Below are 26,676 nucleotides of genomic sequence, written 5' to 3'. Positions count from 1 at the left end.
AAGGAGATAAAGCAGAAAGGGGTATAGAGTGTATTTCTGCATAGGCATTACAGTTTTAAATAGGGTGGTGGCCACAGAAGAACTCACTAAGGGGGAAGAGGGAATGAGCCATGAAAATATCTGGGGGCAGAGCATATTATGGCAAGTGAAATGAAAGTGCAAAGGCAAGTGGCATTTCCTCTGAACATAAGTCCGCTCTAGATTGAGTGAGCAAGAAGGAGACTCTTAAGGTCTTGAGTGACCTTAAGAGATAAGGTCAGAGAGGAGATGGGGACCAAGTAATGTAGGACCTTGTAGGCAATTGTAAGGACTTTGGTTTTCGTTCTTTGTATGATCATGTGGGACACAGTCTAATTTACATTTTAATTAGATCCTTATGACTGTTTTGTAAATAGACTGAAGGGGAGCAGGAAGGGAAGCAGTTACTGGGTATTACAGAAATGTAGAAAGAAATAGAGGTGACTCAGGCTAGGCTGGAAAATAGGAGTAGTCAGAATCCAGGTGTATTTTGAAGGTAGAGTTGACAGGATTAGCCAACACAGTGGACCAGTTAGGGTAGGGTATGAGTGAGGCAAAGATGTCTCCAAGTGTTTTGGCCCAAACAACTGGAAGAAGCTTTGCCATTACTTGAGATAAAGAGGACTGTGGGAGATACGGATTTGGGAAGGAAGATCAGGAGGGTTTACTTGTACACTGAAATTTGAAATGATTATTAGGCATCTGTGGTAGCCAGCCTTCAAGATGGCCCCCAGTGGTTCTTACCTCCTGGATTTACTCCTTTGTGGGATTCCCTCTGACATTAGATGTAGGCTTGTCTATTTGACCAGTAGAATACTGCAAATGTGATGGTATATGACTTCTGAGGCTAAATCATAAAACTCACGAAGCTTCTCCCTTGATCTCTCAGACTGTTTGCCTTGGGGGAAGCCAGAGGCCATGCCATTAGGGTACTCAAGCAGCTCTAGTAAGAGGTACACGTTGGAGAGGGAACCGAGGTCTCCCACCAACAAAGAGCACTACTGTTAACATGTGAGTAAGCCACCTTGGAAGTAGATCCTCCAGCCCCATAAGATGACTGCAACTCTGCATAATACCTGATTGCAACTCTTATGAGAGATGATAAGCCAGAACCCAGCTAAGCCACTCTGAAATTCCTGAAACAAAGAAGCTGTATATAATAAATGACTACTTAGTTGTAAGTCCCTAAGTTTGGTAAAATCTGTTATGGAACAGTAGATAACTAATACAACTCACAAGTAGGGAGTTGGAATCTAGAATTTCAGGATTTGGAAATTTGGGAGCCTTCAGAATATAGATGGATTTCAAAGCTGTAAGGCTAGATGAGGTAACTAAAGGTGTGGATGAAGACAGAAAAAAGAAAAGTCAAGAACTAAACCCTGGGGTACTCCAGTGTAAGAACTGGGAATATGAGGATCAAAAAGCAAAGGAGATAAAAAGGAACAACCAGTGAGGTAGAAGAACGCCAAGAGACTATTTTGTGAATATCTCATTCATTTTAGCATCCCTTTAAATCTCCACCAGGTGTTAAGTCCCATGCCTATTTGTTCTTTGTTTCTAGAACCTTATTATGCCTGATACATAGTATGCATTCAGTATGTGTTGAATAAATGGGCGAATGAATAAGTACAAAAGTAGAATGGAATTTAGACTATAGTTTGAGGAAAATGAATAAGTACATTGAATAGCTATGGCACTGTCTATTTAATTGAGAGATTGCTTATTGGGTACTAAAAGTACAAAACCATTTCATTGACTCTACTCCCTATTTTAGTGGAGACAAAGGTGATGAAAATTGGGTATTGATACTATGTATTCTGGAAATTTTGAAACTTGTAACTAAATTAGTGGTACCTGAGGACCTTCGCTTTAATGTAAAAACAGAATCAAAATAAAACAAAAAGGTTATTTTTACCAACCTTTAGTAAAAACAAAATAAAACACTTCTCTTTCCTCCCTACTATGTTCCAACCACAAAGGCCTTGTTTCTGTTCCTGCAGTTTGCTAAGTCTATTCCTGCCTTTGTCCCTGCTATCATTCCTCTGCCTTCAGATCTTTGCAGGACTGGGTCTTTCTTATTTTTCAGTTCTCACATAAAATATCACCACCTTTTTTTTTTTTTTTTTTTAGCGGTACCCGGGCCTCTCACTGTTGTGGCCTCTACCGTTGCGGAGCACAGGCTCTGGACGCGTAGCCTCAGCTGCCATGGCTCACGGGCCCAGCCGCTCCACGGCATGTGGGATCTTCCCAGACCGGGGCACGAAACCGTGTCCCCTGCATCGGCAGGCGGACTCTCAACCACTGCGCCACTAGGGAAGGCTAAAATATCACCACCTTTGAGAGACCTGCCCTGTCTGAAAAGTTTCTTATTATCCCCAAGTCCCTTTCTGTCACCTTACCCTGTATTACTTTCCTCATGGTACTGTGAACAATAATCAATATCAAGGTTGCAATGAACAAAGAGCTTTATTTGGGGGTCTTAGTAATTGCAATTTGGGAGATACAGACTTGAGTAAAACCGGAAGAGTGTTTCTGGAAAGAGAAAGAGACAGGGGCTTATAAAGGCAGAAACTACGAGGTGGTTAAAGTTGTCTGGCAAGAATTATGGTTGATTCTGATGCAGAAAAGAAGATACTTGTTCTTAATGGATAGGCTATCACAAGGGTCTAATAAGTATCTTGATTTTCATGAACATTGGGCAGATGTTCTGGATGTGCCTATTAAGATTCCACCTGAGCTGAGATGTACATGAGTCACACTTCCTCAGTGGACTCCTGGCTCCATTTTAGAAAGCTCTTTTAGCAATACTGACTCCATTTTGATTTTCCTTTCACAGTACTTATGGCTATCTGAAATCATTTTGCTTCTTTTTAATAACTTATTATTTGTTCTCCCTCTAGGGTAGAAGCTTCTGTCTGTCACTGTCTTTATCACAAGTCTCTATAGAACAATGTTTATAGAACAATGTTTGGCACATAACAGGCACCCAGGAGGTGTTGAATAAAGGAATGAATCTTCACTTGCACTGATACGATTACTTAAAAGTGTTTACTTTGCATTTTTTTGGATTAAAAGTTTGGCTTAGAAAAGTCTATATTTCTTCTTTGGTTCATTTTTCCATTTCTTCTGTAATTAAAAAAGTTATCTTTTGCCCATTTTTAAGGGCAATTATACTTAAGATACTAACCCTTGTTTTTGAATGTCAGGTTTGTGGCAAATATTTTTTCCCATGTGTTTGCCTGTTGATTTTGTCCCTGTTTTTTGGGACAGAAATTCAAACTTCAAGCAGTCAGATGGAGCAATATTTTATGTAGTAGTTTAATCTCAAGCAGCATCAAGTCGCAGTCAAGTGGGGCACTTAGAGGTTACTCTGAATCTGGGCAAATAGGCTAATTACTTAGCTATCAAATCTCCAGTTAGTCATATTTTTCTCACTTGTGAAATGGGGATAATGGCACTAATCCGTTACAAAATCGTGAGGATTAAATGAAATTAAGAATATCAAATGACTCCGATAGTTGCACATTGAAAGCGCTCTAGATAAGAATGGTTAGTAGTTAGCATTTCACTACTTTCATGCTGAAGCTGGTTCTTTCCTGGTTCAGCTTGTGGTATAAATTTTCTCAAATATAACTTCTTTTATTTTCAGGAACTTATTTTGGTGCACCAAATAACTTACTTAAACGCCTTAAGTAAACTTGGAGTTTTCGGTAAGCGAGCGATCTACTACCCCTGAAGCATCAACCTACAGGAACAGATCAGTGTCTACGAGCTCTGGGCAGGCAGTGGCCGGGATGGGCGGAGCCGGCCTCAGCCCTGCCCCGCCCCTCCCCTCAGCCGGATCCACCCCAGGTTTCCGTGAATCCCAGGCGGCCGGGAGGTTCCGCGGTGTGTGCCTGCCTGGTCTCTACCTTGGAGCGACTTCTACACCTTAGACGGAGAAGTGAGTGCGGACTTCTTTCTGTTTCGGTCCCGGAGTGGCGGGCCACCCGCAACCCACCGATCCCCTGGGGCAGGAGAAGAGTCCGGGTCGGGAGAATCGGGCCCGCAGGCTCCGCGCGACTCGGCCCGCCCTGACCTCGCGCTGTAAGTGCATCCTGGGCTACGCGCGGCCAGGGATAGGCCGGGGCGCGCGGGGCCTCTGGATCCGCTGGACCCGAGATCGGCGGCCTGCCGAGACCCGGGGTTGCCCCGCGCCTCCCGGTGTAGCCAGAGTTCCGGGCTCAGCTCCGGGCCGCGAGACGCCTCTTGGACCTGGTGCTAGTGCACCTGGGCGGGCGGTGCCCGGGATCCTCCAGGCGGGGAGTCAGGCCTGCGGCCCAGGGAAGGGAGACACGCCCAGAAATTGCCGCAGCTCCTAGCTCGGAGAGGTAACTGGGTCACGCGTCCCTCTCTGCCTTAGCGAATACCCAGAGGAATGGGGTGGGCCTCAGAGTAGGCGATGGTTTCAGGGGAAGCTGCTAGGTAGGTGGGGTGGGCAAAGGTGATTCTTGATTTTGGTGTAAAGCAGGAGGTTGCGAGATGGCGTATCCTAGCGGCTCCAGTTCAGGCTCCAGCTACGAATTTCTTCTGTTTGGGGCTCACCGCAACCAGGGGCGTGGAGGAAGTGCGGTTACATTAGTTTTGCAGTGCCGGAACCTCTGGGAGACCGAGCAAGCCTACCACTGACGTTGTGCTTGATGATGATCCACAATTTTTGCTTATCCTTGGTGTTATCTTTTCGTGGCTGCCTCTATAACTGATAATCAAATAGAAGGAAGGGCGGGATTGGACGCAGTGAGTATTGATTACAGTATCCCACAAGCACTGCCCGACAACTTTTATATGTTAGCTCATTTAGTGCTCACAGCCGCCAACTTAAGTGGTATTGCTATTCCATTTCATACTCGAGGAAACTCAGATTGAATAATTTACCAAACTGCACAAATGGTAAGTGGTAGCATTAGAGTTGAAATTAACATCTGTATGATTTCTGAGCACAGGCTTTATGGCTTAATGTAAAGAACATTATTACTCTTTGGGATAAGATGGATACCTAGGTATGAGATCTATACGTTGAGATTTGTTAGCTGTATGACCTTGGGCAGGTTACTTAATCTTTTAGGGCCTGTTTCTGCATTTGTAAAATGGAGATAAAATACCTCCTATGTCATAGGGTTGTTATAAAGATTAAAAAAGATCATTTTTGGACTACACTTAGCAAAGTGTCAGGCACATAGTGGTAAGCTATATATAGCTACATATATCCTGCTGTTGTCATTAATTGAGGACAGCAAACTCCAGCTCTTAGTGCTGCCAGCTAGAGCCAAACACAATTTGTGTGGGCCTAGAGCATAGGTAGAGGGAGGCAGAAAAGGATAAGAAAAGAATGGAGAACTGAGAACAGATGACATGTATGATGGCAATTATAGGCACATCAATAGATTAATCTATGGTACCCAGGGCCACTCTTTTGCCTTTGTGAGAATTTTTAATAAGGCAGTTCCTTTTAGCTGATGAATTGGAGAAATGCATCCCACTCTGGGCTGAAAACATTCTGAGAGGTAGGTGTCTGGGACTGGACCATGCTGAGGCTCTCTGCCTCTGAGGGGGAGCTGCATTTCAGCACTGCACAGCATTCAGCACAGTGCCTGGCATAACCCCACAGTCAAGTGTGCAGTTCTCTTTCAGGATTTCTTCTCTCAGATTGAGCCCCTAAGAAAGGAGAAGGACAGGAGATTTCAGGACGGGGGAAACAAAATGGTTTTTTGCCTTTTAAGGGTTGCTTAATGACTGAACACCTCTCCTAATTTTACCTATAGCTGTGAACACTTTATAGACAATGGTCTTCATTTCCACATAAATTTAAGGCAATCTAAGTATTACGTATTTTTATATACTCTTTACAGTGGTATCACTCTTGCCCTGAATATTTCCTTTGTAGCCTTGGTTCAGATACCCAATTCATACTGTACCCTAACTCCTGTCAATTTTTGGTATAGCTTTAGACATAGTGTTCCTTGCCCTCTTTCTTTCTTGGTGATTGCTGTGCTTTTTTCTTACTATTAGAGTTTTCTTTTCTCTTTCTTTTTCAAAACTTTCTTTAGCCAGTGATGTATTATGTTAGAAAGTATGCCTGTCAGCAGAACCAAGAGAGTTAGTGTAGGATGTGAAATATGATTAAATAACATTTGACCTTCAAGGGTTTGTGACTAGCCACCACTGCTCATCAAAAGCATGATCTTTTAGGTGGATCTTTTAGCAGGGATAAATACTACTTTCATTGGTGGCACTCAACAAGTTTGAAGAGTCCAAACTTGGCCATTCCTTTAATGTACCCATTATTACCTACAGGCCAGCTTCCTTCCCACCAATATTTTCCCTTTCTGTTCTTACTTACCTTATAAGGATTGCTAATCGGGTTAAAGTCCAAACAATTAGGTAGAATACTTGGTAGAAGATTTATTAAAAGACTGGCTAGAAGGAGGTTTAAATTAGCACCTAAAAGTAAAGTATCATAGATTTTATTTGACTACATTATTTAAGTTTCTAATATGATGATCGAAGGCAGACATTATGTATATGTTTTATTTATTTATTCAATTGAAGTATTACAATATGATGAAGTGCTACTAAATTGAAGTACTACAATACTATGTTAGTTCTAGGTGCAACAGTGATTTGATATTTTTATACTTTACAGAATGATCACCACTCTACTTTTTGATAAGATTATGATAACTACATTTAAGCCAGTTATGCTGGTTTAAATATATTTGAGGAAGCTGTGGGGGCAGGGTATTGGGATTCTTTTGGAGAGACTGTTTATTCTTTTAATATATAACAGCTTATGAGTATGCAATCATAATTTTTAAAAAGACATTAAAATAGTCAATGTAATAGTCAAATTTACCAATATAAATTAGATGGATAGCATACTAACACTGTTTCTCCATGAAAAATGTGACATACTGCCTATTAATCTTGGCAAATAATTTTGAAATATCCTCTTACCAAGTGGATGTATTATGTCTGGTTCCTGTGAAAATTACCAAAGCAGCAGTGTGGTTGCAATATGCATTGTCATCAGGCTACTTGAATACTCTGAGCATTTAGTTTACCATGCCTCTAGACCCTAAGGTGATAGTAGATGTTAAAATAGATATCTGCAACTGTAAGGAGAAATTTATCTGCTCCCTCTCCCCGCTTTCTTGGTATTTGGCTTACTTTATAAAAATACACAACTTAAATACATATGACACTCTCTATATTAGACAAACAACTGTTAGATTTAATATTTTCAGTTATTTCAACTGAAAGCAAATATGTAAATTACATCTTAAGAGCAAAGGGTTTCTTTAGAGATTCTGCGTTCCTGGTCCACGGGAAGAACACCCCTTGAGCGATCCATGCAGGAAGCTCACCCAAACCTCCAACTTTCCAACAGGTCATTTCACTATCAGGGCCTTTATCGCATGGCTTCATAATGCACTGCTTGTTAGACACAATCTAACTTATCCACACCCCAAGTTTAAGCTTTTGTCTTCCCTAGAAACACTTAATGGAAAAACCAATGTACAATCTGCTTAGGGGTCAGAATTTTTTAAAAAGAAGGGAAAATTTTAAAAAGTATTTTTCAATGGTATTGTCAAAATAAGTCGATAAAATACTAAAATGACACTCCACCTTAAATACTTCTTGCTCCCCTTCTGTGCTTTGTTTTTCTCTTTAGCCCTTACCATCACGTATCATACTATATATCTCCCTACAGTGTAACCACATGAGGGCAGGGATATTTGTCTGTTTTGTTCATTGTTGACTCCTAATCCCTTAGAACAGTGTCTGACACACAGGCATTCTGTAAGTATTTGTTGAATGAGTGTTGAGTGAATGAATAGTACTGTTAAACTGTTCATGATTGGGAAATATAAAGCGATTTGCCAGAAAGTTAAAAACAGCTGGAATGTGTATGCTAAGCAACCATAAAATGAATATTCTTGAAATCAGGAAGTATATAAACATCTCAACAGTTCTTTCTCAACATACACACTTTTAAACCCTGAGGACAAACCAAGCTTTTAAACTCTGTAATTGTTGCAGTTTTAAGTGGAAAGAATTTTCATGTCATTGTTCACCATGAACTAGAGAGGAGCATGTAGTATTAAAATGTGAAATGCCTGTCTTGCCCAATTAGATAGTACATGTGCCCAGCTGAGAAGATGAGGGAGCCAAGTTTTAGAAAGCATTCTTTCAGAGTTGGGCATAGTTGGATAATAAGGATAGGTGAGACGTTCTGATTTCTGGTCCAACATCTGGGAGATTACAGAAGGTGGGAAGTTCTTAAAATGCCCTGAGGGGAATGAGAACCCAAGGGAATTCAATCTGAGCAGGTTGCTGTGCCTTAATATAATGTCTAACTGCCTGCTGCACAGCTGGCCAGCAGATTTACTGAGTCTTTATTGTAACTTAACAAAATTTTCAATTGAGCATCCTGGAATTTTCTCCTAGGGGATGCAGCTCTGATTTTTATCAAGGCAGTTTTTGGTAAAAGATGATTCACTTAAGTAGGTGAGGTATGTACTGTGTAGCTAACTCTGCCAAGATGCATGTTTCGTAAGGTGAGGCAATACTGAGATATTGTCACTTTTTTTGCACAGGCTCCGGATGCGCAGGCTCAGCAGCCACGGCCCACGGGCCCAGCCGCTCCGCAGCATGTGAGATACCCCCGGACCGGGGCACGAACCCGTGTCCCCTGCACCGGCAGTCCAACTCTCAACCACTGTGCCACCAGGGAAGCCCACTGCTTTTAACTTTTATTAACACATCACTCAGTGCACCTATGATGAACTGTTCATTTGATACGCTTGAAAATATAATCAGTTACATTTCTAAAATGTATATACAGCAGCCAAGGGATTAGTAAAGCAGTATAACCTGAAACACATGTTAAGTAAATTCTGTAGCCTGCTATGAATCATAGAACAGGTGAGATTTCATAGAGAAATCAAGGAAGGGGCCTTAGTTGATTGCTTACTTTGTAGCAATGAGGACAGGGTAGAACTGCACTTACTCCTTGTGTTCAAGGAAAGAAAAGAGTGATCAAGTGTCAACACTTTCATATTAACTCCTGCTGTCTCCAATTCTGCATGTTCAGGTATCAGCAATAGATTTATTTAGATTTTGTTCAGTATAACTGAAGAATCTGGAAATTCATTTAAAAAACACACGGTGGCCAAAAGCTGATCCCTTTTGCTGCCATGATATGAATTGAGAGTTTAATAATGTGAAATTCCATGGATGGTAGTAAAATTTACTTCCTTACTATGCTGCATGTACCTAATAGACTGGGCCCTCTGTTTTGTTTGTTGATATGCATTATTTTTTCCAGTCATGTTGGGTTGGGGGGTTGAATAACAATTTCAAGCAAAGGTACCTCCTTCAGTGGGAGAGTAACTGAATAAATATTTTTTTCAGATACAACTTTTTCAATAGTGGGAGATAGAGGCTGAGTTTGGAAAACTTTATCCTTTTCCTTCTATTTCTCTCCTTGGTTATTATAAACTTTCTCTTCCCCCCTTTTAAAAAGTTTTTTTTCCTACTCCTTAACTACCAGTTCCTAAACAAGTGTCATGTTCACTGTAATTAAATTAAGGTCATAGAACACTAACTGGAAGCAGCCTTACAGGTTAAAGTGATTGACTCACTCTTAGATTTAACGATTGAAAAACCCTGAGGCCTAGAGAAGCTGCAGCATTTACCCACCTATGGTGTGACTGACACAGAACTGTAGTCCAGTTTTTCTGACTCCTGAGCCAGTGACCTCTTGTGGTCCCTTTTGCACGTTGAAAAGAAAGCATGCCCCTTTCTCTGTTTTTTGTGCTTCTGTATTTGACCTAATTCCCTATGCCCATCTCTAGTATCCCATGGTTGGGATTAAGTAACAATGTGGGCATCACTGTCTTCTGAATACTGGTCAAACCTAGTGTAATTTTCTTTATTGTAAGCTTTTCGATACCAGAGTCTTGGATATTAAGTGTGGTGTATTCCTGAGAATTAGTTTTGCTCCCTTAAGATGGTCTAGCAGTGTGCTCAGAGAACACTGAGATCCAGTGACCCCCATGTAGATCTGTGTGTGTGGAGACTGTCTAGCACAGAGCAAATACTTTCTTAGCCTTAAGTAATTTACAATCTAATGGGCTCTCTTGAAGAGGAACTGCTATGATGTAAATATAAACCATTCAGCTCTTATTCTGGTTACACTTGTTTAAGAAAGATAGTGATATGGGCTTCCCCGGTGGTGCAGTGGTTGAGAGTTCACCTGCTGATGCAGGGGACACGGGTTCGTGCCCCAGTCCGGGAGGATCCCACATGCCGCGGAGCGGCTGGGCCCGTGAGCCATGGCCGCTGAGCCTGCGCGTCAAGGCCACAACAGTGAGAGGCCCGCATACTGCATTAAAAAAAAAAAAAAAAAGATAGTGATAGTTATGGTATAAATATTAATCTTGTAATTTTTAAGATCCTATTCATTAAGTTGTATCAGGCTGAATATAACATTTGATATACTAAGTAAAAAGTCATAAGGAAATTAATTAGAAAATATTGCTGTTATACTAAGTAATGATTAATTAGACGCTTTAGTGCCCTCAGGGCATTCTGGCATGAGGGGGAAAAAAACCTGGGTTCTTGCCCCGGCCTTGCCGCTTATTAGCTTGTTTATGTTGGGTAACTAATTTAACTTTTTTGGAGAAATTCATTTTTTTAATAGACACTATGCATTGTTTTGAAAATTAACAATGTGCTGAAAATTATGAACATGTTTTGGGGCAATCCAGATATTTTCATGCTTAGTATTATAGTTATAGCTATGATGTATTGACCTCTTACCATATGGTAGTACTCCTTAGCCTGGCCAATTCTCTAGGGTTTTTTGGTAAAGCACAGAATATAATATATTATTTGGAAGCACTTTGAAAATTGCAAAAAGCAAACCCCAAAATTATCCAGATGTATGGAAGTAACTATCTTTCCTTTTCCTCTTTCCTCTCTTTCTCTGTTCCCACACTCTCTACCTTTAAGTTTAAGGGGAAAGAAAATCCAGTAGCAAGTGACAATATGAATGCAAATTCATTTGTAATGGAATATACTTTTAATCCTCGGTTTCTGAGGATTAAAAACCTCTGAGGGGCTTCCCTGGTGGCGCACTGGTTGAGAGTCTGCCTGCTGATGCAGGGGACGCGGGTTCGTGCCCTGGTCTGGGAAGATCCCACATGCTGCGGAGCGGCTGGGCCCGTGAGCCATGGCCACTGAGCCTGCACGTCCGGAGCCTGTGCTCCGCAACGGGAGAGGCCACAACAGTGAGAGGCCCACGTACCGCAAAAACAAAACAGAACAAAACAAAACCTCTGAGGCCTTTTGTGGCTCTCTGTCTGCACCATACAGTTTTATATTTCTGTGTATACAGAGATAGCTAGGTATTTATTTCGCCTTTTTTTTTTTTTTTTTTGCATCCCTCCACCCTCTGTATTTACAACGCATAGAAGATATTCAGTGTTGAGCGATTGGATCACCTGGTACACTTATAATGTGCACTAAGGTCTTCTATTGTATCATGCCCCTCACCCCCATCCTTAGCATAGTAATGGGTATAGAGTAACCTCTTAATATATACACCTGTTGGTTTGACTTGGGACTTACAAGTAGTGTAGCAGCTCTTGGATTTACTGACATATTACCCTTTTCCCACTTTTTTTAGGAGGGGGATACCTATTACTGTTGTGAGCCACACAATTTGAGAAACACTGTAGGCATGTACTGCTGATGTTGCTGGGCCGCATTCCAGCTGCCCCAGGGGTACCCCAGCTCGCTTTCAGTGGAGGTCATGCAGGACACACTATGGGTAGCAATTAGTGAGTCATGGTATTAGAACCAGAAGAAACCTTTGAGCACATTTTAATATTGCCAAACTTCTCATTTTGTAGCTAAAGACTGGTGTTTACTAAAGGCATTGGTGGATGGGCACCGACTTTTCCCTCCCAACTGTTTTAGGGCAAATAATGAGTCATTGTCACTGGTCACTGGTCCCCATGCAGCAACTATGAAGTAGCTCAGATAAATAAACTCTACTGAGAGAATTTAGGACAATTACACTTATGTATAGTCAAGGCTGACTACTTTGGCAAATTCATTTTGTGTAAATCCCAGAGGTTCTTTTATTATTATTTCAAGAAGATTTTTATGAACAAGGATGAAAAAAGTGCTTTGAGTCTTACTATTTAATAATAGGCCATCAATGCTGAGACAGTCAATTAAAATATTTGACTACAATAAAATAATAATTGCTACAATTCGTAGTGTGTCGTATATGCTGAGCATGCTACAGTCCTGTCATTATCAGAGGTAGCTGCTTAGGTAGGCTGGGGCAGATGTAGACAGAGCCATAAATTCTAGGTGTAGCTGATTGGACTAGGGTACACCCTGGGCAGCCAGTAATGATTTTTTTTTGTTTTGTTTTGTTTTGTTTTGTTTTTGCGGTATGTGGACCTCTCACTGTTGTGGCCTCTCCTGTTGCGGAGCACAGGCTCCGGACACGCAGACTAAGCGGCCATGGCTCACAGGCCCAGCTGCTCTGCGGCATGTGGGATCTTCCCGGACCAGGGCACAAACCCGTGTCCCCTGCATCGGCAGGCAGACAATCAACCACTGCGCCACCAGGGAAGCCCTGATTTTTTTTTTTTTAATTAAAAGTGATAAAATCATAATGTGAATTGAAAGAAAATGGCAGTGGGAATACCAGTTGGGAGACTATTATAGTAGGCAGGTGAGAGCTACAGAAGACATGACATAGTTGTGACTGTGGGTATAGGGAAGGTTCTGCACCTCCACATTGGAGAGATTTGGGGTTATAGTAGGCAGAATCTCCTTTACTGAAGAGATCTAAGGAGTGAGTCTAAGGGAAGATGGGAAAAGAGGAAGCAGACAGGACTTGAGGATTTTCAGCTAGGGCATGGGAATAACCATATGCCTTAAATTTCACACATGAGATCCTACTTCAGATATTAGGTCTTAATTTTTAATTTCTTTGAATTATCTGTGTTATGTTGATTCAGGAAAGTTAGGGTGACTGGGAGAATGGTTCATACGCTTTCTAGGGGTTAATTGCATTTAGAAACCGAACAATTCTCCAGTAAGTAATCTATACAGTAGAGAAGCTGTTGTCTAATCCTAGAGGCTATTTCTGTCTTTTCTCTCCATCATCCTGCTCTTTGAGGAGTGAAATACATAGAATTGCTCTTTAGTTGCACATGCATTCCTCTGCCTGGCCACTCATCCCAGCCAAATCTCCTATTTTCCATACTAAAGGGTATAAAACATTTGTTTTGTTTTCTTCCATCATAAAAGAATACCTATTGCTCTTTTAAAAACTGGATATTTTAATATAATAAAAATTATCCTGTGCTGGGTAATTACTTAGAAAGGAAATGAAAAGAAAATCTTCATAAATGTGGCTATTAAGAACATTTCAGACCCAAGTGTTTATGTAATTTCTTCCATTTGCCATTCAGCCATAATGGGTTTCTAGATAAAAACGATGCTGCCCTAAGAGTCATTTTCAGGGGGGGTTGCTGCTAATAGAGGAAATTTGTGTCCCAGCTACAATGCAGTAATGTAACTGTCAGCAATTTACTAAATAATCAGGTGTGCCTGGCACGTTATTTTTGTAGCTCTTGTATGAGCATGTTTAAGGAAAAAAGATAATGCTCTTCTGATGTGTTGTGTCTCTTTGCTATGAGACTGACATTACACATAGGTATTATCTTCATTCTCTGTTCCCCATCCTTGGAAATTTGAGGGCTTTCTGGCTGCTAGTAGAGAATTCTTTACAAGTTGTTTTGTGGGAGCCTTAGAGGTCCTTGCTCATTCTAAGTCCCTCCGCAAGATACTGCATTATCCATGCAGCTTATGAGACTCTAAACTACCTTATGCAAAAGAAAAAAAATTATACAATTAACATTTATTCCATAGGTTCTGTGTTAAATATGAAAAGCAAGATGCCTGGCACATGTCAGATTCGCGAATTCACTTGCAGTGTCTTTATTTTTACTGATGAGGAAATCTAGGTTCTGAAAGTAACCTATAGGAGGTCACACAGCTAGCGCCAGATGCAGGAATCGACCCAGGTGTGTATTGCTCCAAATTTGATATTGTTCTGTACTGTAGTAATCTGTTACTATTAATGCAGCAGTAACTCAAACAAGGGACTTGGTGCGGGTTGGAATAATTGGGAAACATGGAATGGAATAATAAAAAATGTGAAACATGGGATAGATAGGAGAGGATCAGACCCTGGAGGCAGGTAGTCTTAAAATAAAAAAAATAAATAAATAATAATGATAAAACAACTTTTACCATGTTCTAGTCACTGTTTAAATATATTAATTCATTTAGTCCTTACAATAACCCTATGAACAGTTATTATTTTCATTTTGTAGATGAGGAAACGGAGAGGTTAAGCTCTTGCCTAAGGTCACACGTTAAGCCAGTGGTGGGATCCCAATGAGAACTCAGCAGTCTGATTCCAGAGCCTATGAAATGAGGCAATGAAGAGGAAGGGGCCAATCAAGGGAGGATGCTTCAGGGCTGAAAACAGTAGATGTAAAATAGAGTAAAAGTAATTGTGCATAGGGACAGGGATGAAAGATATAGGTTTGGGAGTACCTTATGCCAAGTGGATGGCTGAAGCCTTGAGAGGGGTCAGGTCAAAGAAGTAAAGGTAGCCAAAGGTCAGGAGGTGACAGAGCCTAAAGGGATGCTCACAGTTTCTTGTATGGGAGGGGAAGAGGTACTAGTCAAAGGCACAGAAGAGGAGAATTAGGCATGCACAGTCTAAAGGAAGAAGAGATTGAGGATGAGGCCCCAGTGTCAATATGCCAGAGACTTCATGGATGTGCATAGCTTCAAAGTCCCTGGACCATTGTCTCTGTGCTTTTGAGTTTTGAGGTATCTCCCCTTTCCTACTAGTTTCTTCTTGCCTCTTATTATGTTTTTAGCACTTTTTCTTTTTTCATAAATCAAAGTGAGAAAGAATGGTGATTGTATTCACCATTGTATTCACACTATTATTGTATTCACACTATTATTGCAAATACCTCTAGTATTGTATATATTTCAGAAAATAAATAACTAATGTTCTGAATTAAATTGGTGGAAGACATGCTAATTTTGGTAAATTCTGTATTTTGTGTATTACTGGATAAAGAGACTTTCTTTATATGTTGGAGTGTTCTAAATTCCAAGATAAAATTAGAAGAGGTTTGACACAAGTGACATTTTATTTTGAATTTTATTTATTTTTTTATACAGCAGGTTCTTATTAGTTATCCATTTTATACATATCAGTGTATACATGTCAATCCCAATCTCCCAATTCATCACACCACCACCACCACCACCACCCGCCGCTTTCCCCACTTGGTGTCCATATGTTTGTTCTCTACATCTGTGTCTCAATTTCTGCTCTGCAAACTGGTTCATCTGTACCATTTTTCTAGGTTCCATGTATATGCGTTAGTATACGATATTTGTTTTTCTCTTTCTGACTTCACTCTGTGTGACAGTCTCTAGATTCATCCACGTCTCTATAAATGACCCAATTTTGTTCCTTTTTATGGCTGAGTAATATTCCATTGTATATATGTACCACATCTTCTTTATCCATTTGTCTGTTGAATTTATTTTATTTACTTTTATTTTATTTTAAAATAAACCATTTCATCCTGTTATCCCCAGTTTGAGAACTTGCAGTAGTGCCTTATTACACACCTACTGAGTCCTTCAGCCTGGCTCTCAGGACACTCTAAACTTGCCCCGCTTTCTGTCTTGCGTGGCTTTCCCTGACACAGATGCTCGCTTCTCTTGTCTTGTTCTTTCCTGTCCCTGTGCTGTTTCCCTCTTCACCTGTTTAAATGAGATTTCAAAGCCTGGGCAGTGTCAGTCTCACCTGCACTCTTAGTACTGTTAATTCTCCTCTGTCTGCTTTATTGATTTCTCCTTGACCTTAGTATCTTTCGTACAGGTTGTCAGTACTGTGTATTTTACCACTTAATAATTTTGGTGCATGTAAAGTGGCCAAAAAAAAAAAAATCTGACTTCATAGTAAAAGGCCATAGTAGTTTTAGTCTTACTACAACATCCCTACGTAGGGAATTTAGGAAGCAAATTGGGAATTTGTGAAGTTTGTTGCTTATTAGGAAATAATTCTCTTCTCAGGTGAAGGGACATACGTATATCATGGCTTTTAAAAGGAATTTTTAGCTACTAAGACTACAAAACCTACCTTATTATTCTGTTTAATTTAGGAATCTTAAATGCTAGTATTGCATTTTTTGACACACATTGAGGATTGCTGCTGTTTTTAGAGTCTAACAGAGTATTTAGTTTCTATAAGATATGAGTTGTTTTTTGACACTGCCTAAGAGCTCTTCTAATAGTGATCCTTATTATTTCAGAACTGATCACACATTTTGTACAGCACAGAAATCCTGTTTGAATCTAACAAGATGATGAGTAGATTTGTTCCTGTAGTCCCAGAATGTCAGCTAAATCTGAGTGGAAGACAAGGGCACTAACTGCTTACTCCACATTCTAAGGATGTTGCCAGCAGCTCTAGGGGAGGAGGTACCTTTCTGCCTCCAGAGCCTGCAACCTCCACTTTGCTTTAGACAGGTGGCTAAGTGGACTTCCAGCTGGGGCATGTAATGTCTGCTTCCTCTTCTTGGTGACACCTGCAGGCCCTTTCTTTCCCTGGGTTCAGGAAGGAAAGTAGCTGACCCTCAACACTGCATCATCTCTCAGGGCCAGCCCCCAGCTAATCCTCTGTCTCCCCAGTCCTCTTCATATAATGATTGGAGGTTGGGGCAAGGAGGGCTGAGTGAAAGTTAGGCTGACTCTGGTCTTTCTTAGCAAGTCTTGATGAAAGATGAGCCATGCCTATTTGCTGGATGCTCTCTGTAGAATGGTGGGTTTGTCAACCTTGTCTGCACATGGAAATCATCCAAGGAGCCGATGCCCAGGTTGCACCCTAAACCAATTAGATTACATCTCTTTGTGTGGGACACCAGCATCAGTGGCTTTGAAAGCTCCCCAGGTGATTCCAAAAGCAGCAAAGCTTGAGAACCACTGCTGTAAAATGTGCGGGGATGGGGTGAGGAGAGGAGGGGTGTTTGGTGTCTTTTATTCCCCAGGCTTGGGTCTTAGCCAAAATTTCCTTGAAAATGGCAAATATCTTACTCAGTATCTTGTCAGATAAACAAAGATAAAATTAAGGTTGAGGTTTAATCTGTTTTGTTTTGTAGCAGAAGGCTATGTTTAAAAGAAGGATCAAGATTATACTTGGACTTTTCTGAATGGTAAAATTTGTAGTGATGAAAAGATTAATATGTCTTTTTTGCCATCTTCAAAGCTTCATTTTATTGTCACACAGTAAATGAGTTTTATCCCAGCAAGAGAAACTGACTGAAACAATATCACTGGCATGGGCTAATAAGACATCTGAATTGCCTGGAAGCACATATAACAAAGTCTTATTCTAGCAAGTTCACTCTGTTATCCTATTCTGACAATTTGTCTTAAGAATTCAGATACTTCATTAGGAATGCATGTGCCTCTTTTTTTTTTTTGGCCATGCCGCACAGCTTGCAGGATCTTAGTTCCCTGACCAGGGACTGAACCCAGGCCCTGGCAGCGAAAGTGCCGAGTCCTAACCACTGGACTGCCAGGGAATTCCCAAGGAATGCATGTGCTTCTTAAAGGCACCATTTCACCAGCTTTCTCATTTCTTTGTTTTTCTTACAGCTCAGAGATGGCTGCCCAGTGTGTCACAAAGGTGGAACTGAATATTTCCTGTGACAATCTTTTGGATAAAGATGTAGGGTCAAAGTCAGACCCTTTGTGTGTGTTATTTTTGAATACGAGTGGTCAACAGTGGTATGAGGTAATGTTAAATACTTGTAGGTGAAAAGCAATCTGTATTGCTCTTGTGATAATATGAAGAGTTTATTAAAAATGTTAAAAATAATAAAACCATCTCATCTGTTATTGCAGTTTTTTGGGCAAACTTGTCCTTGATTGTGAAATTTTTCATACACATATAAACACTTCCTTTAGCTACCATGCCTGTATTTAGTTACATGTAGTATGTAAAGATATTAAACACATGCACTTTTGATCTGAAGAAACTTTTTTATTTTGGGGGAGTGAATATAGGTTGACCGCACAGAAAGGATTAAGAATTGCTTGAATCCCAAATTTTCCAAGACATTTATTATTGATTACTACTTTGAAGTGGTTCAGAAATTGAAATTTGGGATTTATGACATTGACAACAAAACTGTCGAGCTGAGTGATGATGACTTCCTAGGAGAATGTGAATGTACCCTTGGACAAGTGAGTATATACAGTATAAATGTTTTGTCTAAACTTGAACCAAAGAATTGGGTGTTTCTGATAAGCGCTCATCAGTTTAATTACTAAAGTTGAAAAACGCTGTAATTACTTTAAAGACTGAGTTCATATATTAGTATGTTTTGCTTGAACATTATAGAATTTATCTTATTTTTCATGAGGGTAGGGACCATGTGTGTATGGGTGTTTCATTCAACATTTCAATAAATAATACCATTGCTCTAACTGCTTGTCTGCTGTTTGCAGATTTCAGTACAGTATTGTTCTTTTGTTTAAGTCATAAATGCTGTCAAAGTAACAGCAGCTTCTCCGATGTTCTAACTAGCAGGACTGGTGCCCCTTGAGCCCACCCTCCCCACCTCCCCCCCCATCCCAGCCCCAGCACCATCCCTTTACCTGGCTTGCTCCTCCTCTAACCTTAGGTATGGACCTTACTCCCCCTAGCAAGCCTTCTCTGACGCCCTAGAGTAGTCTGGATCACCTCCATGTGCTCGCTTGGTCCTCTCTACCACTTCTACCTTAACACTGACCATATTTTACTGTAGTTGCTTAATTGTCTGTCTTTCTAGGATATTACAGGTTGGGTCAGAGCAGGGGTGTGTCTGTGGGCTCACCATTGTGCTTCTAGCTCAGTTTGACTTGTAAGGAGAGATCATGACCATTTATGATAGAATAGGGAAGGCTTCAGGAGGGAGGAGTCATTTTTTTTCAGTGGGTGACATCTATTTCTAAGATTTGTCTTTTATGATTTTATTTTTTAGTGTTGAATTTTTTGGAGATCATGTTATTTCCTATGTCTCAAGGACAACATGGAGCTGATCAATTTTCTCAAACTTTGATAAATAGTATCAAAGAGAAAATTAAAGAAGTATTGATTGGGAAAAAATCACAGTATATCTAAAATTATAATAAATTTGAGAAATAGATCTATTTGAGAGTACCTAGGTCTACTATATTATTTTAATCAAAATGATATCTTGTGGGGATTATATACGAAGTTATGTTTCAGCTGAAAAATTGAATCCCATTTATTGAGCATTCTAAGACCCACCTTTTACCTACAGGGGTTTCATTTCAGCTCAGTGATTTGTATAGGATGAGAACCTGGCCCTCTTTTTTCATTACAAGGAAGGATTTAACTTTGAAGTAGTTGATAAAGAAAGTAGTGGGTGGGGAGATTTTATCTATCCGGATTGGCTCCTTGGAAATCTTTTGCAGTGGGTGCAGATGTGTTTTATAATCTCTAAGTCTTTAAGGAATGGACTTAATGTTTCTGTTTCTAATGACTTTAAGTGAACTTTATACTCAACCCTTTTTGAAACCATTCAGTCTAAACATTTACATGTTGAAGTGAAATAGCTCTTTCTATCACTTTCCAATTTTAACAGATTGTTTCCAGTAAGAAACTAACTCGACCACTGGTGCTTAAAAATGGCAGACCTGCAGGGAAAGGAAGAATTACGGTAACGATATTTGTCTTTTTTCCTCCGAAGATTTAGCATAATAGGACGTGCTAAAACTGTATATATCAGACAAATATTCCACAGCCATGCTTTATCATTTGATCCCGAATGTTGCCTTGCCTTAAAGTGATCACAACTGGAAACTGTGTTGTGCCAAAAAGAAAGAAAAATGCAGTGTGGGAATCCCTTCTTTGAGTTTTTTAAGCTGCCTATAGAGTCAGGCACATCTTGGTAATGCTTACCTCTTCCCGATGGAAGCGTAAATTCCCAAGTGAGAAAGAAATTACTTAATAATCTGAATGGATCAATTTGGCTCTCAACAAAGCAAACATGGCAGAGACTTTCTGTAATGGTTTTGATTCCAGAATGATCTCGTATTATGACATGGCCATTGAACCTCTTAACTCTTAACCATGTTTCTTTTGTGCTTGCACTTTGCTGTCCACATTTTCCATTGCTGATTACTGGACCTGGGCAAATGAATATATGCATTATCTTGTTTCAGATTTCAAATTACATAATGCCATGCTTTTACATATTTTATCTTCTAGAGTTTCTGTCCAGGTAATCACTGCCTGAAGAGATAGTTGTTTTACTTTAGCTCTGCCTGAGAAGGCTGGCTCTCTGAGAAAACCGTGTTTGAAGATTATTACGATTATCAAACACATTCCTCTGAGCAGCTGTTTTGCCCTAGTTTAGATTCCTGAGGCATAAGAATGTTCAGTGTTTTGAGGGTGTTGACTTCTGTGTGTGGGACAGAGATCATTATCAGTAGTTAGCTTTATTGCTTTTGGGGTCATGATAGCCTGGAATTTATTTTTAAGTAGAATAAGTCTTTCAGTTACCTTGGATGAAAATATTGATCCGATATTTGAATTTATAGTGTGTGATTTACTCATGCTTCTCAGTGTTTGGAGAGCTCTCACTAGTGTTGTGCAATCATCCAGGGCTTTGATTTTTCACTGGAAGAGGGAAGATCCAGTTTGGGCAACAGCATTAAAAAGGAAGTTGCATAATGCAGACTAGGCATATTTTGGGAAAATATTTATTTCACATGCATAAAAGAAATAGTGGTAAATCTTTCTTAATGGTACCATTTTGTTATTAAACCTTTTAGAATTCACATATTAGTATAGACTTTATATACCATTAGATAACAGAATAATTCAGTACTTCCTGAGTATATCAAAATCCCCAAAATGTGTTCTTTCACTTACCTTGTCTACTCATAGATTTCAGCTGAAGAAATAAAGGATAACAGAGTTGTCTTGTTTGAAATGGAAGCAAGAAAACTTGATAATAAGGTAGGTAGGTGATGCAGATTTCAACAAGGGTATCATGTTTTGCCTCACATTGATTCCTTTTTGAGAAAATAATAATGGAATTAATATTATGAACTCTGTCATCTAAGCATCACTTTGAGTGTTAGTTACTTCCGAATTCTGCTTTCTGTTTGTGTGTGTGTTTAAGCAGAAGCCATTTCTCTTTACCTCTTTCCTCTAGATGTAATCAAAGTGTTTGTATAGCTTAAAAGAAGAATTAATACAATCATTAATGTTACTGTAAGAGGCGTTTGAGAGTGTATTTGGATGACTTAAGGAAAAAAGTGAAAATTCCATGCTTTATTAATTAGATTTTCCTCTTTGCGTTCAAAAGTCAATTTTTCTTGAAGAATGAGTACCAGTACATAAGAACACAGCAGTTTAGTTTATAGCATGGTTTGGAATAATTCTTTGAGTGATTTTTGTATGTAATCCTGTAATCCAATCATTAGTCTTCATCATTTTCATATACCTTACAATTCAGTGTGCAAATATCTTAGACTAGTAGCCAGTATCTTTTTTTTTTGGACAAGTTTAAACATATACAAAAATATAAAAGTATTTTTTAAAAATCCCACGTTCCCACCACCTATCTTTAACAGTTTTAACTCATGACCAGTTTTGTCTCATCCCTACCCCTATCTACTTTCTCTCCTCCCAGACGTCACATCATTTCATCCATATATGTTTTGGTGTATCTCTAAGGACTTTTAAAATAATATAATTGGTTAATATGTCTCTTAAATTTTTTTAATATATAAATTCTCCTCTTCCTTTTACTTCTTCCCTTCCTCCCTCTCTTCCTTTCTTATTCCCTTTCTGTCTCCCCCTCCCTCCTATCCATCCATGGAATTTATTCAATAAACTGACTCCTTTGTCCTATAGAAGTTTCCACACACTGTATAAGCTAATTAAATCCCTGTGGTGTCATGTAACATGTTCATCTCTCCACCTTTATTTCCTGATTTCTGTAAGCTGGAATTGAATCTAGAGGTATGATCTGGTGGTATCTTGAATTGGTATGAGTTTCATAGGTGGTGGCATTAATTCCATCAAGAGGCACACATTGTCAAGTTCTGTCTTTTGGGGTATTAGTGACCATTGATGACAACTACCTAGATATATTATTTTATTAAGGGTCTTTAAATAGTGATATTCTCATGCTATCATCACTTCTTCATTTACTTGTGAGAATACTTCTACAGAGAGAAATATTCTTCTTCACATTAGGTATTTATTTATTCTGAGATACAGTTTGTCCAGAAAAGGCAAGTTGAAATGTTTGATTTTTTTAATCATATTCACCATTTTTCAAAATAATAAATTCCTCTATATGTGACCAATGAGGACTTTAAAAAATTTTTTTTAGTATTGCTGTGAACTATATTGATTAATTCTTATTGATGCCTAAAGTATCCCAACTTTAGCCTATGGGAGGGAACCTATTTAAGTTTGTTCATGAGATCATTTGGCATGACCCCAGAGGTCTCTGAATAGCTTCCTGCTCTGTGGCATGACAAATGTTCCAGGCTTATTTTATCTGATTTCTGCTCCAGATTGACAGATCAAAGGGAGCCTTTCTACAGTGAGTCCACAATGTGGTACTAGAAGTGCTTAACATTTATTGATTGTTGTCACTCATTGTTTCTAGGATTTTTCAGTGGACAGATATAGGAAAGTCTTTTCTTTTTTAAGGGAAACTAAATCATAAATTTGTACAACAATTTCCAATTTAGATGTAGAATTACAAGGCTGTATTTCTTTAATTCTGTAGGTAGCACCTCTTTTCACTTATGTCAAAAATGTTGATTCCCAAAGATACTAACATAATTGCTTATCTGTTTTGTCCTATATAATATCTAATAGTTTAAGAATATAAATATTCATGTTACAATTAAAATATTTTTACTGAAAACAGTTTGAGCTTTCTTTGAAGGTCTTTTTGTCTTTAGGCTTATATATTCCACTTGAGTTCTACAGTTCAACTCTTGTGTTTCAAATAATTCTTCTCTGAATGGTTATGCTGTAACATTAACACATAATCGAATCTTGCTTTTGATATTTAGGGATTGCTTTACAATTTTTTTTTGATTTAATTTTGTTTTACAATCATGTATAAGATGGTTCCAAAGCCAAATCTAGGCATCAGTAGGCATTAGGCATCAATAAGAATTAATCAAAACAAGGTATGTTCAAGAAATTTAGCTTCTTTCCCTGTCTGCTCTATATTTTTTTCTCTTTCCTGGCTGTATGTAATACTTTTTAAAAATTTATATTTTATGGTTTAATCCTTTATTTTCCAAAAAAACTAAGTTGTTTGTATGTGTCTATACATGTGCATATGTATATGTATGTCTGTGTGTATATGTCTGTGTGTATATATAAACATACAAATAGACATACATGTGTATATCTATATACATAGATATGTGTGTGCATGTGTGTATGTATGTATTTGTATTTATATTCCCCAGCCTCAGCCCATGAGTAAGTGTAGCGTAATATATTATGCATACGTTCCTCTACCTTGCTTTTTTGACTTAACTTATCCCAGAGTCAGGGACTTTTAATTCTTATTTTAGTTCTACTACTGTTCTACTACTGTCATATTAATGAACTTTCAAACAAGGTCTGTTTTCTGACCTTCAATATGGTAATAATGATATTCTGCCTTTCTCAAAAGATTATTTCTAAGATAAGTGAGACAGGGCATATTAATGTGTTTTTGGAAAGTTAACTCCTCTATGTATAATGCTGTTCTTAGTTTTATAAAATGGGGCATAGAGAGGCTTATTACATTACCTAAGGTTCTTCTTAATGATAAGATTAAATTTTAAAAGTTCTGCTTAGTCTTTGTGTTTACATTATTGTCTGTGCCGAATGTGTTACTTTCTTAACATTAGACCGTGCTGAGGAAGGAAGTAATATTATCTTCTTAATTTAATACTGAGGTAAATTCAGGACTGAAAAACATCTTCAGTTTAGCGACATATCTGTGTATATTACTGTGAGATTAACAGGTGTCCTTTCTATTTCACAAATAATAAGTAATATATGCTAAGGAGTATAGAAATTTCAAAATGAAGATAAAATAAAAATGAGAAAATAAAATCATCCACAATCTTACTATCTGAGTTTTACCTCTGGGAACGATTTGTACATTCTTCCAGAATTTTATCTCCCTGTGTAAGAGTGTGTGTGTGTGTGTGTGTGTGTGTGTGTGTGTAAGATGGCGATAAGGGTATTTTTGAACACTCATTGTACTTGAGCATTATACAGGAGTGCTGTGATGTGGTGAATTACAGAGGAAATAGGGGATGTACTTTGTGCCCTTGAAGTACTTCTGTTATGCATTCCACATATCTACTTCTGTGTGCTCCTTTGTGTGTGTAAAGAAATGTGTGGGATTGCTGAAGGAGTATTGGACATAGAAGGGTAAGATATGAACTCAAAGCTCAGATCCATCAATTAATTAGTTGTATGATCTTGGCAAAGTCATTTAACTCCTCTGAATCCATTTTCTCGTTCTGTCTCTCATGGAGTTAGTATGACTAATGTATGGGATCATTTATATAAAACTACTCAGTGCTATGTGAATGAATGAACACTGTTAATAATGAAAACAAGCTAAAAACATATCGTATTGATAACGGGTCCTATTGATCACTGTATTTTAAAGCCATCATGTAAGGGTGTGATACACAGGATTATGAGCATTTATCACAAGTGCCTTAAAAGTTCTCCTGGTAGACTTGAGCAGGCTCATATGTTTGTGAGGAAGGTGTTGGGATTTGTATTTACTGCTGTATTGTACTGTATATATCTTTACTATAGAGTTAAACTTCAGGTACTGCTAACATGTAACATGTATAAAGTGTGGTTTCACATGGTTTAGGAGGAGAATAATTGCTTTTTTATTTTAATGTAGGATCTATTTGGAAAGTCAGATCCATACCTGGAATTCCACAAGCAGATGTCTGATGGAAACTGGCTAATGGTTCATCGAACAGAGGTGAATATCTGAATTTGAAAAGTAGGGTTGAGGTTTCCTTTGGAATTGTAGTAATCTGAATTTTTAAATATTATGATTGGCGCAGTGGTTGAGAGTCCGCCTGCTGACGCAGGGGACACGGGTTCGTGCCCCGGTCCGGGAAGATCCCACATGCCACGGAGCGGCTGGGCCCGTGAGCCATGACCGCTGAGCCTGCGCATCCGGAGCCTGTGCTCCACAACGGGAGAGGCCACAACAGTGAGAGGCCCGCGTACTGCAAAAAAAAAAAAAGAAAAAAAAATTATGTATTTATAAAAATATTAATCTGAGTTCAGACATATATAATTGCCAGAGACACAAAGTCAGCATGCTCATTTTTTTTCTTTTAATGAGGAGGTGCTACTATGCTTAATTTTTAAAACCCTATAAAGAACACTAAAATGTATACCAGTGTATCCCTCACCTAGATTGATCAAATGGTCATAACTGCATACATGTGTGTTCTCTCTCTCTCTCACACACATATCCATGCCCTTTTGCAAAACTATCCTAATGTAGGCTGCAGACATCATGGCTTTTCACCTTTAAATGCTACAGTAGGTATTTCTCAAGAACAAGGGCATTTCTCTACACCTCCATAACTGAGAGCATTAACATTGATTTAGTAACATCATCTAATATACAATTCATCTTCAGATCTCCCCAATTTTCCCACGTTTTATATATGTTTTGTTTTGTTTTGTTTAATACAGGATCCAATCGAGGTTCACGTTTTGCATTTGGCTATTATGTTCCCAATATAGTCCTCTTCTCCCTACCTCCCTTATACCTTCAGGCTATGAATCTCTTGAGTAATCAAGATCAGTATGTCTAACATACTGGATTCTTTTGTTTCCTCACAATTAGGTCCAGATCAGACATTTCCATCTAGAACACAGTATGTGTATCTTCCATCATCAGGGTGTGTCAGGATGCCCAGTACTGATGATTCCAGTCTGGGCTACTAGGTTAAGCTGGTGACCACCAGATTGTGCCATGATAAAGTCTCACCTTTTTCCCTTTGTAATTAATAAATGGTTGCAGTGTGATTCTTTGAGACTGCATGAATAACCTCCATTTCGCCCAGTGGTCTTAGCATCCATTGATGATCCATACCTGAATCACTTATATTGGAGGTTGCAGATACTCTTATTTCTCTCACTTTTATTTTTAGAATCATTATAGACCCATGGATTGTTATAGTATATTCACTGTGTTTATAATTCACTACTGTCATGAATTTTGCTGCTCATATTAATCCAAATTTGACCAGGAAGAGCTCCTTCAAATGGTTCTTGGGTTCTTTTGACATGACTCCATTAGTCTTTAAGCAGTCTCTTATTTTATGTGAAATTATGTTCTTAATTCAACATGTACCTAACCTGTCCCAAGTCTGGAATGAGCT

General features: G+C 39.0%; 1 protein-coding gene across 3 annotated transcripts in view; it reads left to right on the top strand.

Moving 5' to 3' along the window:
• CPNE3 (copine 3) overlaps positions 1 to 26,676 on the top strand; it is a 51,696-nt gene that overhangs the window by 2,086 nt on the left and 22,934 nt on the right. The window contains exons 2-8 of one of the 3 annotated variants that reach the window (XM_024761465.1): positions 3,668 to 3,961; positions 4,529 to 4,794; positions 17,848 to 17,986; positions 18,259 to 18,438; positions 19,845 to 19,919; positions 21,152 to 21,223; positions 25,170 to 25,253. In XM_024761465.1, coding sequence (XP_024617233.1) covers positions 17,855 to 17,986; positions 18,259 to 18,438; positions 19,845 to 19,919; positions 21,152 to 21,223; positions 25,170 to 25,253 — 543 coding nt within the window. In that variant the 5' untranslated portion in view covers positions 3,668 to 3,961; positions 4,529 to 4,794; positions 17,848 to 17,854. The other 2 variants (XM_024761455.1, XM_024761473.1) reach the window with 2 other exon arrangements.

The sequence above is a fragment of the Neophocaena asiaeorientalis genome, unplaced genomic scaffold, assembly GCF_003031525.2.
Source record: "Neophocaena asiaeorientalis asiaeorientalis breed wild unplaced genomic scaffold, Neophocaena_asiaeorientalis_V1.1 scaffold74, whole genome shotgun sequence".
NCBI classification, from domain to species: domain Eukaryota; kingdom Metazoa; phylum Chordata; class Mammalia; order Artiodactyla; family Phocoenidae; genus Neophocaena; species Neophocaena asiaeorientalis.
This window is presented reverse-complemented; position numbering and strand designations above follow the sequence as displayed.